Below are 13,873 nucleotides of genomic sequence, written 5' to 3' on the forward strand. Positions count from 1 at the left end.
CTGTAAACGCTATGAGGTAGCAACTGACATTGGCCAGCTCCTCCCGGTATTTTCCTCCCATTCAAGCTCGTCTTCGAGTAAACCTTGTCCTGTAGATACCCTTCTGACGTATTTCAGATCAGCAACACCAACAACAGTACTTCGCGCCCCCTCCCGGCGGCCAATCCTACCCACCACCGCCCTCTTCTCCCCCCGCGCACCAGCAACAACACTATCCACCCCCTCCAGCCGTAGGCGTCACTACACAGCATCACTACGCACCGCCGCCTGAGAAACAACAATATGCGCCGCCGCCCGAACAGCAGCATTATCCACCGCCAGGCCAGGCGCAATCGCCCCCACCGCAGGCGCAACCACAACAATACCAACAGCAGCCCATGAGCCCAGGCTTCGGTGGGTTCCCCGCTGGAAGCCCAAGCGCAAGCCCATACCCACCTGAGAAGCAAGGACATCCAGGCATGGGACAACCGCAGATGAGCCAGCAGAGTATACCACAGCAACCGCAGTTTGTAGGCGCAGGCGCAAATGCAGCACCTGCAACCGTAGCCGCTGATGACGTTGGCACATTCAATGGAGGAAGTTTCCGCGTGAGCCACAGGGATACCAATACGATTCTTACCATACAATTGGCAATGGGATGTCCATTTACTGCGAAACCTGGTGAGTTTACATCGATCATACCTATACTTTGCTCTCATTATCGTAGAGGGGGTGGAACAGAGGATTTGAAAAATGCAAAGGGACAATTTTTGCTAATTGAACTTGAATAACAGGCGCCATGATCGCAATGTCACCCACCATGACACTAAAAGGCAACGTCAAGTTTTCCCTCAAGAAAGCTCTCATCGGCGGTGAAATGACAAAATCCACTTATACTGGTCCTGGAGAATTGCTCCTGGCACCGCCTGCTATCGGCGACATCACCATTATCAAGCTCGGCGGAAACGATACGTGGAGTGTGGGACGTGACGCTTTTCTCGCGTGCACACAGGGCATAGTGATGGAGTACAAGAGCCAGGGTATAGGAAAAGGCATGTTTAGTGGGGAGGGATTCTTCGTGTACAAGATTAGTGGGACGGGAATTCTGTGGTGTACGAGTTTTGGTGCGATTATTAGGAAAGATGTGAGTCTTTCATCCCCCCTCCCCTCGCATATCTTTCTCTAAAGCTTTCATTTTTTTTCTTGGGGGAGGGTTTTACTGACATGTGTGACTAGCTTGCCGCCAACGAAAAATACATCATCGACAACGGTCACCTCGTCGCGTGGAACTGCAAGTACGTGCTTGAGCGCGTGGCCAGCGGCGGTATCGTGAGTAACATGGCGTCGGGCGAGGGTTTGGTGTGCAAGTTTACAGGACCGGGCACGGTGTTCATGCAGACGAGGAATGCGACGGCGTTTGCGCAGTTTATGGCGTCTCATGCCACTGGGTAGTGTTGGAAGAGAGAGAGAGAGTGCCGGGTTAGGTGGGATAAGGTGCGAGTTGACTTGGACTATTCTTTGTGTAGAAATACCTTTTGGAAAAACTTTATCTATTATGACGTTTCAATATGCTCTCAGACTATTTTCCTTGTCTTTCAAGACTCGTTATCGGATGCTGGTGCGATGGGAAAGAAATAGTAGTAAGTAAAAGATGATGCCCAGTCATGCCAAATGCTTCATTATTTTTTTTCCCGCCTCCCCTCCCTCTCCAATTGTCTAAAATAGCCGTCCGTGTTTCGAACCAACACCTATCCTCATGCCAAGATCAATCAAACGTCGTCTTCTTACCCGTCGACTCAACAATCGCCTGGCTCGCCCTCGGCGCACTCGAATGCGCCGCACCACTCTTGATCGTCCTGGGATCAACCTTGCGCTTCGAACCACCACCACCACCACCACCGCCTCGCTCGTTATTCCCACGACCTGCTTTACGCTCACCGCCACCGCCTTGATCAAAGTTCCTCCAGCGATCCGGGTTGACGCCATCAACAGCCTTGACGGGCCTATCCTTGCCCCAGCGCTTGTTATACCTCGTTGTCGCATCCTCTGCAAACTCGCAGCGTAACTCGCGCCCCATGAACTTGCTGATGAACCATTTCCTCTTCTTCTCAGGTTTGGCGTCTTCGTCTTCGTCATCGCTGTCGTCTTTTTTACCCTTCTTTTTGAACTCCGCTGCGTCTTTGAAGACGAAGCCTTTAACGGCCCATGTAGCGGATTCGACGTCGGCGAAAGTAATCCAGGCGTAGCCCTTGCATTTGCCCGAGTCTTCGAAAGTGGCCATGTGGATGTCTTCGATGTCGCCGCATTGCGCGTAGTGTTCTTGCAGGTCTTCTTTGGTTACGTCGAAGGAGAGGTTGCCGATGAAGACGCGCTTGTTGGGTGGATGGCCCGATTTATCGGCGTTGCCTGCGCGACGAGTGTCCTGGCCTTCTTCTGTTTTGGGCTTGTCGGGTCGGCCCTCGAAGCTCTTTGCGTTCTTGATGAGGAGGGCGCGGCCGTCCATTTTGGTTTCGGTCAGGGCAATGGCGGAGTACATTGCCAGTTCTGTGGAGAAATCGACATATGCGAAGCCCTTGTTCAGTGGCTTGGTTGTCCAGCTTGGGTTGACCTTTGTGGGTGGGGGCATGTGGACGCGGGTTATCTGGTCGCTTGCGATTTCTGAATTCTCGGACAGGAATGTTCGCAATGAGTCCTTGGTCGCAGACCATGGCAGGTTACCGATCCATACACCGTAATCTGATCGCTTGCCGTCTGCATCCTTGGCTCCCTTTGCTTCGCCATCTGTCTTTGTGCCTGCGTCTCCTTCTTCTCCCTCGGCAGCGGGTGTAGGGTTCAGCTTCGCTTTCTTCGCTTTACGGGCGGCTTTCTTGGAGACCGGCTCCGGGAGATTGATATCGATTTCGAGCTCTTCGGGCAGGATATCTCGTTTGCGCTTTTTCGCTGGCGTCTCTATTTTTACTGGCGCTTCCTCTTCACTTGCGCTAGCTTCTGCGGCTTCATTCTTGGACTCGGACTTGGAGCGCTTCTTCTCCTTTTTGTCTTTTCTCTCCCGGCGCTCCTTCTTGAAAACGGCGAGGGCCTCGTCGGAAGAGGTCATGTTGATATCCCTGGACATTGTGGTGTGCTTGATGGTTGGTCTAGCTGCATTGACTTTGAACTTTTTTCTGGGTCCTGCATTTTCGCTTCCTTGCAGCCAGCGCTAGGAGCAGACGGGCTTAGTCATGTTCTGTTCACGCTAAACACCAAGACTGGACTGGGTCTCTCTCACTATCACTATCACTATCGATAACAACTTTGCTTGGCCTGGTTCTTACGACTCGTGCGTATCGTTCTTGTGACAAACGTCGGACTTGTGCGGTCTTGAGTGGCTCTCACCGAATGCCAACAAGTTCTGTTGTGGCGCCAATCACAACGAAGCCGTTGCGCGACGTGGCGATGCAGGCTGCGTTGTACTCTACGTAGGGGCAGTTTGAAACACCGCACTGGAGAAGGGCCCCCGTACACGTACAACGGCGTTGGCACTTCTCACCAGACATGGGCCGGAGGTACCAACCGGCGAAGTGAGGCGAAGATATCGACGGCCGTCTTTCCGGTCTTGACCATGTTAGTGAAACGCTATCTCAGATGATCAGCTGGTACACTGGGCGGCCATCACGTGCCGTCGAATTGGGTGGCGTCATCAGGGCGAGCAGGAGGAGGGTTCTTTGGTCAGGTCAATGGGTGAGGAGACAGCGAGGCAGGTTGAAGGCAAAGGCAATCAATCGTCTTCTGGCGACGAGGGTCTCACCGGCTGACGACGTATGCTGCAGCCTGGGGGCGGTCCACAACCACTGGATCGACGCGACCAGTCCAGGTACAGCATGCTGCCCGCTGGAGTCGGGGCACTAGGTGTACTCTACTCTTCGCCAGACAAGATGCACGACATCGACGCTCCTTCAGCTGTGCGAGACGAGCCTCTGGCGGGCGAACCTTTTTTTCACTCACCAAAATGGGCAAAAAGAAACGTCGCCCGCGCCCCAGGTCGGTGCCAGCCGTGCCAGCCTCCAGTTGTCCAGGGAAGCTTTGGCAGTCCGGTGGCCGGGTCGTGCTCACTTAGCGTGCCCTGGTGCTAAGCACTGACCCCACTCAAGGCAGCTACCATTACACGTCCAGCTGCTCCGCTGCCGTCTCACTTGCTCCACCTCCACCTCCGCCTTTACATCTCCATCACCCTCCCTCAACAGCAACTCCCTCTACACCTGTTGCTGCACTCTCTCCCCTCCGCTCGCAACCAGCGGTGCCCGGCAGACTGCGTTTGCTCTGTCCACTCCTTTGTGCACTCGCCTTCACCGCCAGCCTTGCTTGCCCATCATGGCGGCGACCAACCCCGTCCCCGTGACGCTCGACACGCCCATCGTGGTCAAGGTCCTGTTCCGCGGCCAGACGAAGAAATTCAAGCTGCCCCTAAAGGACCTTGGAGCTCATGTGCTTCCTGACAAGGTCCGTATAGTCCCATGCAGCTTCATGTCCGGCTCACGCGGACGCCAACACGGCTCTGGAATGTGGCGGATTACTTGAAGATGCGAATACTGACTGTATGCTCGCTCACAGCTCCGAGCTATCCTCGCACTCCACCAAGACAAGGATGTTCTCTTTGAACGCTACTCCGACTCGGCGGCAGCCTACGTCACCTTGGACTCCAACAAGCCCCAGGTCTACAAGACGCTCTTCCGCGCTGCAAAGGCCAAACTCAAGCTCCGCCTGAGGGTTTCCGTTCCCGGCGAGGAGCCAGTGCCTGCACCCACACCTGCGCCTGCAGCACCTCAAGAGACACCCGCCGAAGCTCATGAAACAAGCTCGGACGATCTTACCCAGGAGCAGGTTGTCACCCCGCAAGTTGTCACCCCGCCCGTTATCGCTCGTTCGCCCGACTCCAAGTCGATTCGCTCAATCAGCTCCGTTTTGTTACCAAAGGCCAACGAGAAAGAGCAAGAGGCTCCAGTGCCTCAGGCCTTCACGACTCGTCAGGGTAGGCATCGACCACAAGATCGATCATGAAGCATGTGGCTAACATGGAATCCAGACTTCTTTGGCAACATCACAGCTGCTGGCAGCAACTCGAGTCTCGCCTTCCGCCCCAAGCCGACGAACGTGTGTACGTCGTGGGTTGTGTACTGCAATAACTGCAACGAGCCCATGGAAGATGAGCACTACCACTGCAGTGTATGCGACGGAGGCGACTATGACCTTTGCCCTGCATGTGTCACCAATGGCATCCACTGCCCTGGAAACAGCCACTGGATGGTCAAGCGCTTCGTCAAGAACGGTGTCGTTGTTAACAGCACGACCCAGCGCATTGCACCAAAGGCCAAGGCCGAGACCGAAGCCGAAGCCGAGGCCGAGGAGCCTCAAAAGTCTCAGGAGTCTCAAGAGTCTCAAGAGCCTCAAGAGCCTCAAGAACAAGAGGTCCCAGGCGCCTTCACTGAGGAAAAACAGCCTGTTGTGTATGACGAGGAGCCAACTCGCACCTGCAACTGCTGTGTCAAGATTCTGCCAGAGAGGGAGTTCGTCACATGTGTCGCTTGCGATGATTACGACCTTTGCCTGCAGTGCCACATCAGCAACAAGCATGGTCATCACCCAGGTCACGCTTTCAAGGCCGCCACAAGTGAGACTGTCCTACCCACTCTCGCCGATTTCTTGTGCAACTCTGGAAGGAATGTCCGCCACTCGGCCGTCTGCGATGGCTGTGACAAGTTCATTTATGGCATTCGCCACAAGTGCCTCAACTGTCCTGATTGGGACTACTGCACCGATTGTGTAAAGAATGCCAGGTTCATTCACCCACGCCACCGCTTCGTTCCCATTTACGAGCCTTTGGCTGAGCCAATGAGCAGCCCCAACCGCCACTACGGCATCTACTGTGACGGGCCTCTCTGCAAAGACAAGGAAAACCTGTCCTACATTGAAGGCATCCGCTACAAGTGTGCCGTCTGCCACGACACAGACTTTTGCCAGAACTGCGAGGCCCATCCTAGCAACAAGCACAACCACACCCATCCTCTCATCAAGTTCCAGACACCTGTGCGCAGCGTTAGCGTGACAACTGTCAACGATGACAAGGAGGGCAAGTTGCTCTCTCGCCTTGGTGATCGTTTGGCGGCTGCCAGGCGCTCTACCGCCACTGATACTTCCGTTGCTCCTTCTGTCGCTCCTTCCATCACTCCTTCTGCCAATGCCGCGACACAAGTCCAAACCATTCTTGATGTGAAGCCAGAAGAGTCCCAGGCTAAGAAGGAGAAGATCACCATCAGTGATCTTCTCGTCGACTCGATCGAGCCAGTCCAAGAGAAGGTCGTTGCACCTGCTGAGGAGAAGCCCGTCAAGTCGGAGGCCATTCCGATCCCCCGATCTGAGACTGCGGCGGATGGACTTGATGCCCACTTTATTCGGGATACCATTATTGATGGTTCTAGGATCATTACCGGCGCCACATTTGTCCAGACCTGGACTCTCCGCAACCCAGGACCAAATGCCTGGCCTGCTGGATGCAGTGTCCGCCACGTTGGTGGCGACAACATGCTCAACATTGACAACAGCCAGCCATTGAGCCACACGGACCTTGCCGAGGCCAGCGAGAGCAACGTCTTGGATGATGCCGTTCAGCCCGGTGAGGAGGCTCAGTTCCGTGTAGTCATGAAGGCACCCCAGCGTGAGGGCACCGCAATCTCATACTGGCGCTTGAAGACTCCCTCTGGTATGCCCTTTGGTCACCGCCTGTGGTGTGATATTGCCGTCATTGCTGCACCAGCACCCGCAGAGCCACAACAGGCCGCTTCCAGGCCTGGTACCGCAACCACTTACGAGGTTGCCCCCAGGTCTAACCCAATGTACGAGCGCCTTATTCAGGCAAGAGCTGAGAGGGAGAGGGTAAAGTACATGCGCCAGACTCACTTGCAGCAACTTGAGCAGAACCACCAGCAAAAGATGGAGCAAGTGCAGCGTGTTCGCAAGGCTGCTGTCGAGCGTCTCCTCGAGCTCCGCCGCAAGGAGCACGAGGCGGCCCTCGCTCCTATCAAGCAGGAGCCCGTCTCACCAAAGGTCGAGGCTGCCCCTGAAGAGCCAGCTGTAGAGGCCGTTGAGAAGGCAGTTGAAGAGCCAGTCGTCGAGCTCCCCAGTCCAGAGGAGCCCTTGAAGCCTGAAGCCGGACCTTCATCGTCTGGCATGATTTTCCCTCAGCTCGACAAGGAGTCACCTGCATCAAGTACCTATCAGCCATCTCCTGCTGCTCAGCCCATGTCTCCTCTTTCCGCAAAGAGCACTGTGGCCCGCACTATCACTGTAGCTTCGGATGATGAGTTCTTCGAGGATGCCGAGAGCGTTGCACTCCACTCCGACGATGGCTTCTTGACCGACGAGGAGTATGATATCCTCGACGCTAGCGATCAGGAGATGCCATAAGTAGATCTTGAAGAGGTCATAGGCCGGGCATATTGACAAATGCAAGAGCCCGCAAAATGCTTTAGGCTGGTGTTTCATGGATTTGGGTTCCGGGTGTTCGGCTTATGGGTGGCGTACAATATGGTATTTCAACACTCTCTAAGCAGAAGGCGCTGTTGTGCCACACACACACACACACACGTAACACATTGCGCTGTGCGGGCGGCACCAGGTCTGCTGCTGTTTTCCTATCACTTGCGAGAATTTGAACTTTTCCTTACCTCTTTCTTGTGTCATGTAAGTGTAGTGGGTAATCCTATTCTCTTAACAGAACGTGTGCATCCAACTGCGGAAACAAGTGATACTAGGTTGGCTGGATCAACCTTCGTGATTGACTTACAAGCAAGGATAACTACGTCCCCAAGGCTGATGAATTTTCGTTGGGTTCTATAGTGTATGTTTGACGTGATACATCGTCACAACATGTGCTCCAAAGAGACTGGCATATAATTAAGAACCAGGTATGTTGCTTACAATCTGACGTTTACCTGATGGTGAAGATGTATACTTTACAAGCCATGACGTATACTTCTGTTATCATATCGACATGCCGGCTTCATACAGTTCCGAGTCAACCGCCTAGGCCACACGGCTAGCGCCCCGCCCGTGGCGTGCGCCCCGAATGCGAAGGATAGAGTAGCCCCACTTGGATTACTCGTACTTTTCGCCTTTTGCACGGTTACTTTCTTTTTTCTTTTCTCCCTGCATTTGAGCTATGTGGAGTTTGCATTGCATTATGGTAGTGAGGGAGGATAGGGTTGTGATGCTTTGCAAAACATGGAAGCTTATAAATTTTCAACATAGCTACGATCGAAATACATGTTACTAGGACTATGTTGCTTGCGCGGTTGGACATCTTGATCTTTAAGACTATTCAGTAGCCATTGTATTTGGCTGTATATCTGGTTGTGAGTTGTGTATTTCCCCTTGGTCACACGAATCGTTGGGTGTTGCATCTAGAATGGCTAACTAAGGACAAACATGAGAGATTAGAAGGTGAGTCCTCAACTCTTATCATGAACAACGGATAGGAAGTCGTCCATGAATTCTGTTTGGCTGAGTGCTCACTGCTCTGGCTCCTGCAACTACTCACCGCTGAAACTGCTGACTGCTTGATTGCCCGCTGCTCTTGTCGCCACTGATCCTAATACACGGTTCAAGTTGTAATTAGAGGGGCTTTGATAAGATAATGTGTTTTTAAGCAATGTTGAAGCATAGAATCTTGTCAATGCCGCCTATACATGATTTTCCCAGGAGGACCTTAACGAAGTAGGCCATGCATTGAGAATAGTGACACTGCGATATCAGAGCCAGTGAGAACTCTAGAAGTACAGGAAACTGAATCAAATGTCAATAGGGTCACAGTAGCACGTCTGTATTAAGTGAAGTATGCGATCCACCACCTTCACTTACTTAGACGAGTACACAACAGTCTCACACCAACAAACATTATAATTGACAAACTTGATGCTCTCGCCGTGATGGATTACTTTATGCTAGCCATTTGGGAAGGTACTCATCACAGCGACCGCGCTAACGTAGATCGACCAAGACTTCACTGTTTCTGCGTAGAAACACAATCATATTGTGTCGAGAAAGATCTAACGATAGATGGAGAAGCCAACAAGAGCTGCACAGTATGTAAGGATAAGGTAGGGAATGCAACCACGTATCTCATCTGTCTATTTCCAGGCGAACCTCATTCAGGCACGTCACGCATCGCTTCCTTAGGGCGAGGCACTGGTTGCTCCGTCACCGGTAGAGGTATACTGTACGAGACAATGCTTAGATTTTGAAGATGTAAAATGACCATTGTTGAGGTTCATCAGGCAATATGAGACAATAAGCTTAGCGCGCTTGCTAAAGCGGATAGAGGTATGAGTCCAACTTGCGCGGGTTTGTCACATCACTCACTCTCGACAAGACTATTCAACTGTTTCGTTTGCCAACCGTGCTACACCAACCGACACCCAACCTCATGAGCATGGATCCGAGACGCGGACTCTACAACGATGAGGGTAGCCGTGAAGCCCAGATTGCACTTTCTGCTCTTGCACACACGCTACACATGAATCCGCTAGTACTCAAAATTGCTCTTTCTAATGCTTTCGATCTGCTGGAAACCACTGGCGGCATTCCAACGCTCGCACTGCATCTAAGCTTCAATCGGCTGAACTTCTATATCGACGGCAACACTCTGGAAAGGATCATCGCTGCTTTCCGCGGTGCGTTTTCATTCATGCTCAGTGACAAGAAGGGTGAGTCGAACAGGAAGTGATGACACTCGATACTGATGGAATCACTCAGATCGCACAACGAGCGCGCAGACAGCCCCGATGCCACACTACGGTCATATTCATACTCCTGCAGCACCACGATACCGATACATTGCACCAAAGGTTGGGCACAATATTCAAGGGGGGTCTATAGGCCATGATTCGGGTTTCAACAAGCCCACTGTGCCTTTGAATAGGGGCGCGAACTTGCCATTGTCGGTTAGAGAGTGTGAAGCAACTCTGAGCCAGATTGTACACGGAGGTCATCCTATGGATTTCATCAACAAGGAGTGAAAATAGATTACTCTATCTACGAGTGTCGTCAAGACTCTTTCTGAGAGGTTGTTTTTTTGTGGATTCCTCAGAGTAAAAGTCTATGTCTCAGGCTACGTGGGATGTATCACCGGCAATTGAAATTGCTGGTGTGATGGAACGGAGATTGTGTGGAAGAGTAGAATAAATTGGCAGAAATATTATAAATAATATCGATCTAGTCTCTTGATGAAATTGTGAACTACTCCAGCGCGGTGTTTGACTGCTAGTCATCATGTTCAATTTCCCCCCTGTCTCTGCTGTTAGCAACAACAGTACGAATACATGACCAACTCGTCCCTCTGATGAAACCTAAAAACCCTTTCCGACAAACGGTGAAAAAACTACGAAAACGGTCTTGACTGCACCTGGCTACTCACTTAGCGAGGTGAAACCGTTTTTGGGTAGTGAATTGGGTATTCACCTTTGTCTGCCTTGCTCATTTTTCACTCCACACCACCGTCGCCTTGGTAGAAACGTCATACCCATCCTCTAGCCCCCCTTTCATGCAAACGATGACCCTTGAGTATATATATGGCTCACTGCCAGCCACCTTTCTCCCTTCAACAACCTCGATAACCAATACAACCAAGTGACCATGACCGATCATACCAATGATCAAAACAACAAACACAACACGCCCCAATGGGGTAGATACACTCGCTTCATGGAGTTGGAGGGGTCGTTGTTTCCCGACAACGAGGGAGACTTCGCCTCCTCCTTCATGAATCCCAGAAGGCCGAGGGATCAATCGGATCAGCGTAAGTACCAAAGATCTAATACTTGCGAGCTTTCAGCGACTGATATCCTTCATCCAGCTGCTCCCTTCGGGAACAGGGTTTGGACTGGGGAAGCATTTGTATATGCTCCTCCTCCCCGACCCGAGGAGCAAATGGATTTTGATTCATACCAAAATCCATCCCTCCGACAATCTGGCATGACAGAAGTCCCAGGAAGTGCAGGGATCCTGCCAGGATCCCCACATGTCGGGGGCCCGTCGTACTTGGGGAATCCCCAAGGTTCTGGGTCCGGTAAGAATACCACTCTATCATGACTTGTACCTTCGCTGACATATTATTCCCGCCCAGTTTCCGGACTTCAAAGTTCCCGTGGCACGACAACTCAGTCGTCCACGAAGAAAGCCCGACAGCAAGACAAGGACAAGTTCCAATTTGTCGGGTGGAACGATGAAGCCAAGCGGATGCTATACCGCTGGAAACGGATTTTGAAGAAGGGTCCGTCTTTCTTCTTACACCAATTCCCAGGGGAGACCGAGGCATCGCTGCGAGATGCTTGGGACAAGTACGGCGAGGAAGGGAAGCGGCTATACGAAGAATGGGAGGCTGCGCAAGAAGAAGAGTAAGGCACGATTGCCCCCCCCCTCTTCGAGAACCTCCGCAGCCTCCCATAATCGAAAACTTCCGTAACACAGGCGGAGATCCGTACGATATACATACTGGGAGTGTTGAGGAGGTTCACAAAGCGAGGAACGAAGCCGCCCGGGTCATCTATCCCGACAACCAAGATCGGGGTGGGATCATGGATAGCATAGATCTGACCACCCTCAGCGACATCATGGACAACATGCGGGCCCTTGCAGACCCTCGTCATATCCAAAAAAAAAAGCCATCGCTGAACTTAACAAGAGAGCGCGTACGGGCTGGACATGCACTTGATGCATCACGGATACACGCGTTCAATAGACACGATATCCACAGTCTCAAGAGACGTCCTCATCTCGAGTGATGAGGACGACAACGTGCAGTACATACCAACTGTACGAAAATACCCCCCTTCCTGGATGGAGACAAATGTTGATGGCAATTGATATAGATTGGTTTGTTTTGCTGTAGGATGGATATAGAGTAGGGGAAGGAAAGAAGTTCAAACAACCCCCCGTGAGATCCCCTTATGGAAGAGTTCAACGAGTGCTTTGAAAGCTGGCAGCATCATGGATCTTCTTCCTTTGTATATCTTTCTTCATAGATAATGTAATGATATAAGACCTGAAGTGTTCGCGAAGATGAAGGATAATTCGTGAGAAGGAGTGACTGATGTGACGAAATTTTGAGAGTGAATATAATCATGACAGCTCTCAATTTTGGTGACAGCAGCTCAAGGTCTGCTGGTACCTGAGTATGGACATGTCGCGGGTATTGTGCCCATGGAATGCCACGGCACGCTTATATCGAAGCGACTTAACCTGGTGACATTCTGCTTGCGAATTTGCGGCTATGGTCACTTGGTGATTGCGAATGCGACAACGTACCTGCAGCGGATGGTGTTGATGTTGTTCCTCGTCATGTGATCTGCTCACATGGAAATCCAGCCAATCACCGCTAGCGTATCAGGCTCGGATGCGGCCAACATCCGCCCTACTGTGTCGGATCTGGCAGCGGTCTATGTAACTTGTGTCGCACACGTGCGACAGTGATTTGAGTGGCATCCGGCATCACTTACAGTACGATACCGTTTAACGGTGATCTAGCTGGTGTCAGGTGTCACGTAGTTTCTGCACTCCCAACGGGTAGTAGTAAGTATCAGACGCGAGCGACACCAAGCAGATTCGCTGTCAGTCGCATCAATCTACATCACACCTATTTCTACATGATCACGGACCATTAATCTATTGAAGAAACATTACCGCCCTTGGCCTATAGCTATACCAGGTTTGGATATACTAAACAGATAAAGAGAAATGTCATGCGTTGTTTGATTCGAAACTCGCTTGCACACTAAATCTGGGTGTACCCCCCCTTATACGCGGCCACCGTCTTCTGAATCATTCTTGGCGTCCATGGCGTTGCACCCAAGAATGGAACACATGAGAAGCTTGATGGAGATGCTTGGTCTTCGGAAGTCTTGGAATGCGCACCCGTAGAATGGTCCAGGAGTCCATAATCACAAATAGCTACGAAGCTAAACCGAGCTGCGACGATCGTGCAACGTGGAGAGCACGCCATCGCCCTATCACACACCAAGCCTTTGTATGCATTGGCGTTTGACACTTGGTTTCTACCATGCGTGGTTTTTTTCAAGCATTCAGGCGATGTTCTAGATGCGTTGCATCTTGCGTTTGTCAGTAACGCCTAGGACGACGCCCAGGATGTAAGGCGGACGTAAGCATTCTGTAGCTAAGACTCAACGCCTGTCAGTGGTAGTACTCTGGTATAAAAACCTTCTGGAGTTCCTTCATAGCTTGCTCGTGCTTCTACACACACTCATTTACATTCGGTTACATTCGCTGCCGGACAGTCTCATTTCAAAAAATTCCATTCACTTCGAACAATCCCACTTCTATCAACATGAGGGTCTCTCTGGATTTGACATTCGGACTCGCGCTTTTCTCCACCGCCAATGCTTATGTCATTCCTTCTCGCGACGTTGGAACCGACTACAAGCTTCCTTCCCGGAGAATCGGAGCGGTACGTAAAAAAAATAGCACAGTGACTGCTACTACAGGCCACTCTAATAAGTCTATCTTGAATACTTACACTTATATCAGATCAGGGGCATTTCCTCAGCACCCCACACCACTGCTGTCCAGCGTGATGCAGACGTCGGCCATGGCGTCCACCCCCGCAATCCTCAAGGCCTGATGATCGGAGGTCTTACTCTCGGTGGACCAGGTGGCGGCATTACTGGAGATGGCCTTAACCTCGGCGGCAACGGCAACAAGGGAAACGGCACTGCAATGGCTGAGGGAATGAGGGGAAAGAAGCCTAAGAAAGGGAAAGGAAAGGGAATGAAGGGCGAGAAAGAAGCGCCAGCGGGAAGCGCCGCTCCGCCCCCTGCCGGGGAGGGAGAGAAGCCTAAGGGAGAGAAGC

General features: G+C 51.8%; 7 protein-coding genes across 7 annotated transcripts in view; 5 read left to right on the plus strand and 2 right to left on the minus strand.

Annotated features, from left to right (window-relative positions):
* Window positions 1-473: 473 nt before the first annotated feature.
* Window positions 474-1,431, plus strand: COCMIDRAFT_84684 (uncharacterized protein; the record flags this gene model as incomplete). The annotated part of the gene is made up of 3 exons (XM_007685905.1): window positions 474-660; window positions 774-1,123; window positions 1,216-1,431. The coding sequence occupies 3 exons, from the start codon at window positions 474-476 to the stop codon at window positions 1,429-1,431; spliced, it is 753 nt and encodes a 250-aa protein (XP_007684095.1).
* Window positions 1,432-1,744: 313 nt separating this feature from the next.
* On the minus strand, window positions 1,745-3,076 carry COCMIDRAFT_84840 (uncharacterized protein; the record flags this gene model as incomplete). The annotated part of the gene is made up of 1 exon (XM_007685906.1): window positions 1,745-3,076. The coding sequence occupies one exon, from the start codon at window positions 3,074-3,076 to the stop codon at window positions 1,745-1,747; it is 1,332 nt and encodes a 443-aa protein (XP_007684096.1).
* Window positions 3,077-4,329: 1,253 nt separating this feature from the next.
* COCMIDRAFT_33191 (uncharacterized protein) lies at window positions 4,330-7,419 on the plus strand (the record flags this gene model as incomplete). Its single annotated transcript, XM_007685881.1, has 3 exons — window positions 4,330-4,458; window positions 4,570-4,987; window positions 5,042-7,419. 3 exons carry the CDS (start codon window positions 4,330-4,332, stop codon window positions 7,417-7,419), a joined length of 2,925 nt encoding a protein of 974 aa, XP_007684071.1.
* Window positions 7,420-9,442: 2,023 nt separating this feature from the next.
* COCMIDRAFT_33192 (uncharacterized protein) lies at window positions 9,443-9,736 on the plus strand (the record flags this gene model as incomplete). The annotated part of the gene is made up of 1 exon (XM_007685882.1): window positions 9,443-9,736. One exon carries the CDS (start codon window positions 9,443-9,445, stop codon window positions 9,734-9,736), a length of 294 nt encoding a protein of 97 aa, XP_007684072.1.
* A 908-nt stretch (window positions 9,737-10,644) lies between these two features.
* COCMIDRAFT_33193 (uncharacterized protein) lies at window positions 10,645-11,409 on the plus strand (the record flags this gene model as incomplete). Its single annotated transcript, XM_007685883.1, has 3 exons — window positions 10,645-10,807; window positions 10,865-11,077; window positions 11,189-11,409. 3 exons carry the CDS (start codon window positions 10,645-10,647, stop codon window positions 11,407-11,409), a joined length of 597 nt encoding a protein of 198 aa, XP_007684073.1.
* Window positions 11,410-12,781: 1,372 nt separating this feature from the next.
* On the minus strand, window positions 12,782-13,009 carry COCMIDRAFT_84763 (uncharacterized protein; the record flags this gene model as incomplete). The annotated part of the gene is made up of 1 exon (XM_007685907.1): window positions 12,782-13,009. One exon carries the CDS (start codon window positions 13,007-13,009, stop codon window positions 12,782-12,784), a length of 228 nt encoding a protein of 75 aa, XP_007684097.1.
* Window positions 13,010-13,351: 342 nt separating this feature from the next.
* The window catches only part of COCMIDRAFT_33194 (uncharacterized protein), a gene marked incomplete at both ends in the record, with an annotated part of 1,073 nt that continues 551 nt past the window's right edge, over window positions 13,352-13,873 (plus strand). Inside the window, 2 exons of the mRNA XM_007685884.1 lie at window positions 13,352-13,471; window positions 13,552-13,675. Of these exons, the coding sequence (XP_007684074.1) occupies window positions 13,352-13,471; window positions 13,552-13,675 (244 nt within the window). The remainder of the gene's footprint in view (window positions 13,472-13,551; window positions 13,676-13,873) is intronic.

Source organism: Bipolaris oryzae (genome assembly GCF_000523455.1).
Source record: "Bipolaris oryzae ATCC 44560 unplaced genomic scaffold scaffold_14, whole genome shotgun sequence".
Classification (NCBI taxonomy): Eukaryota; Fungi; Ascomycota; class Dothideomycetes; order Pleosporales; family Pleosporaceae; genus Bipolaris; species Bipolaris oryzae.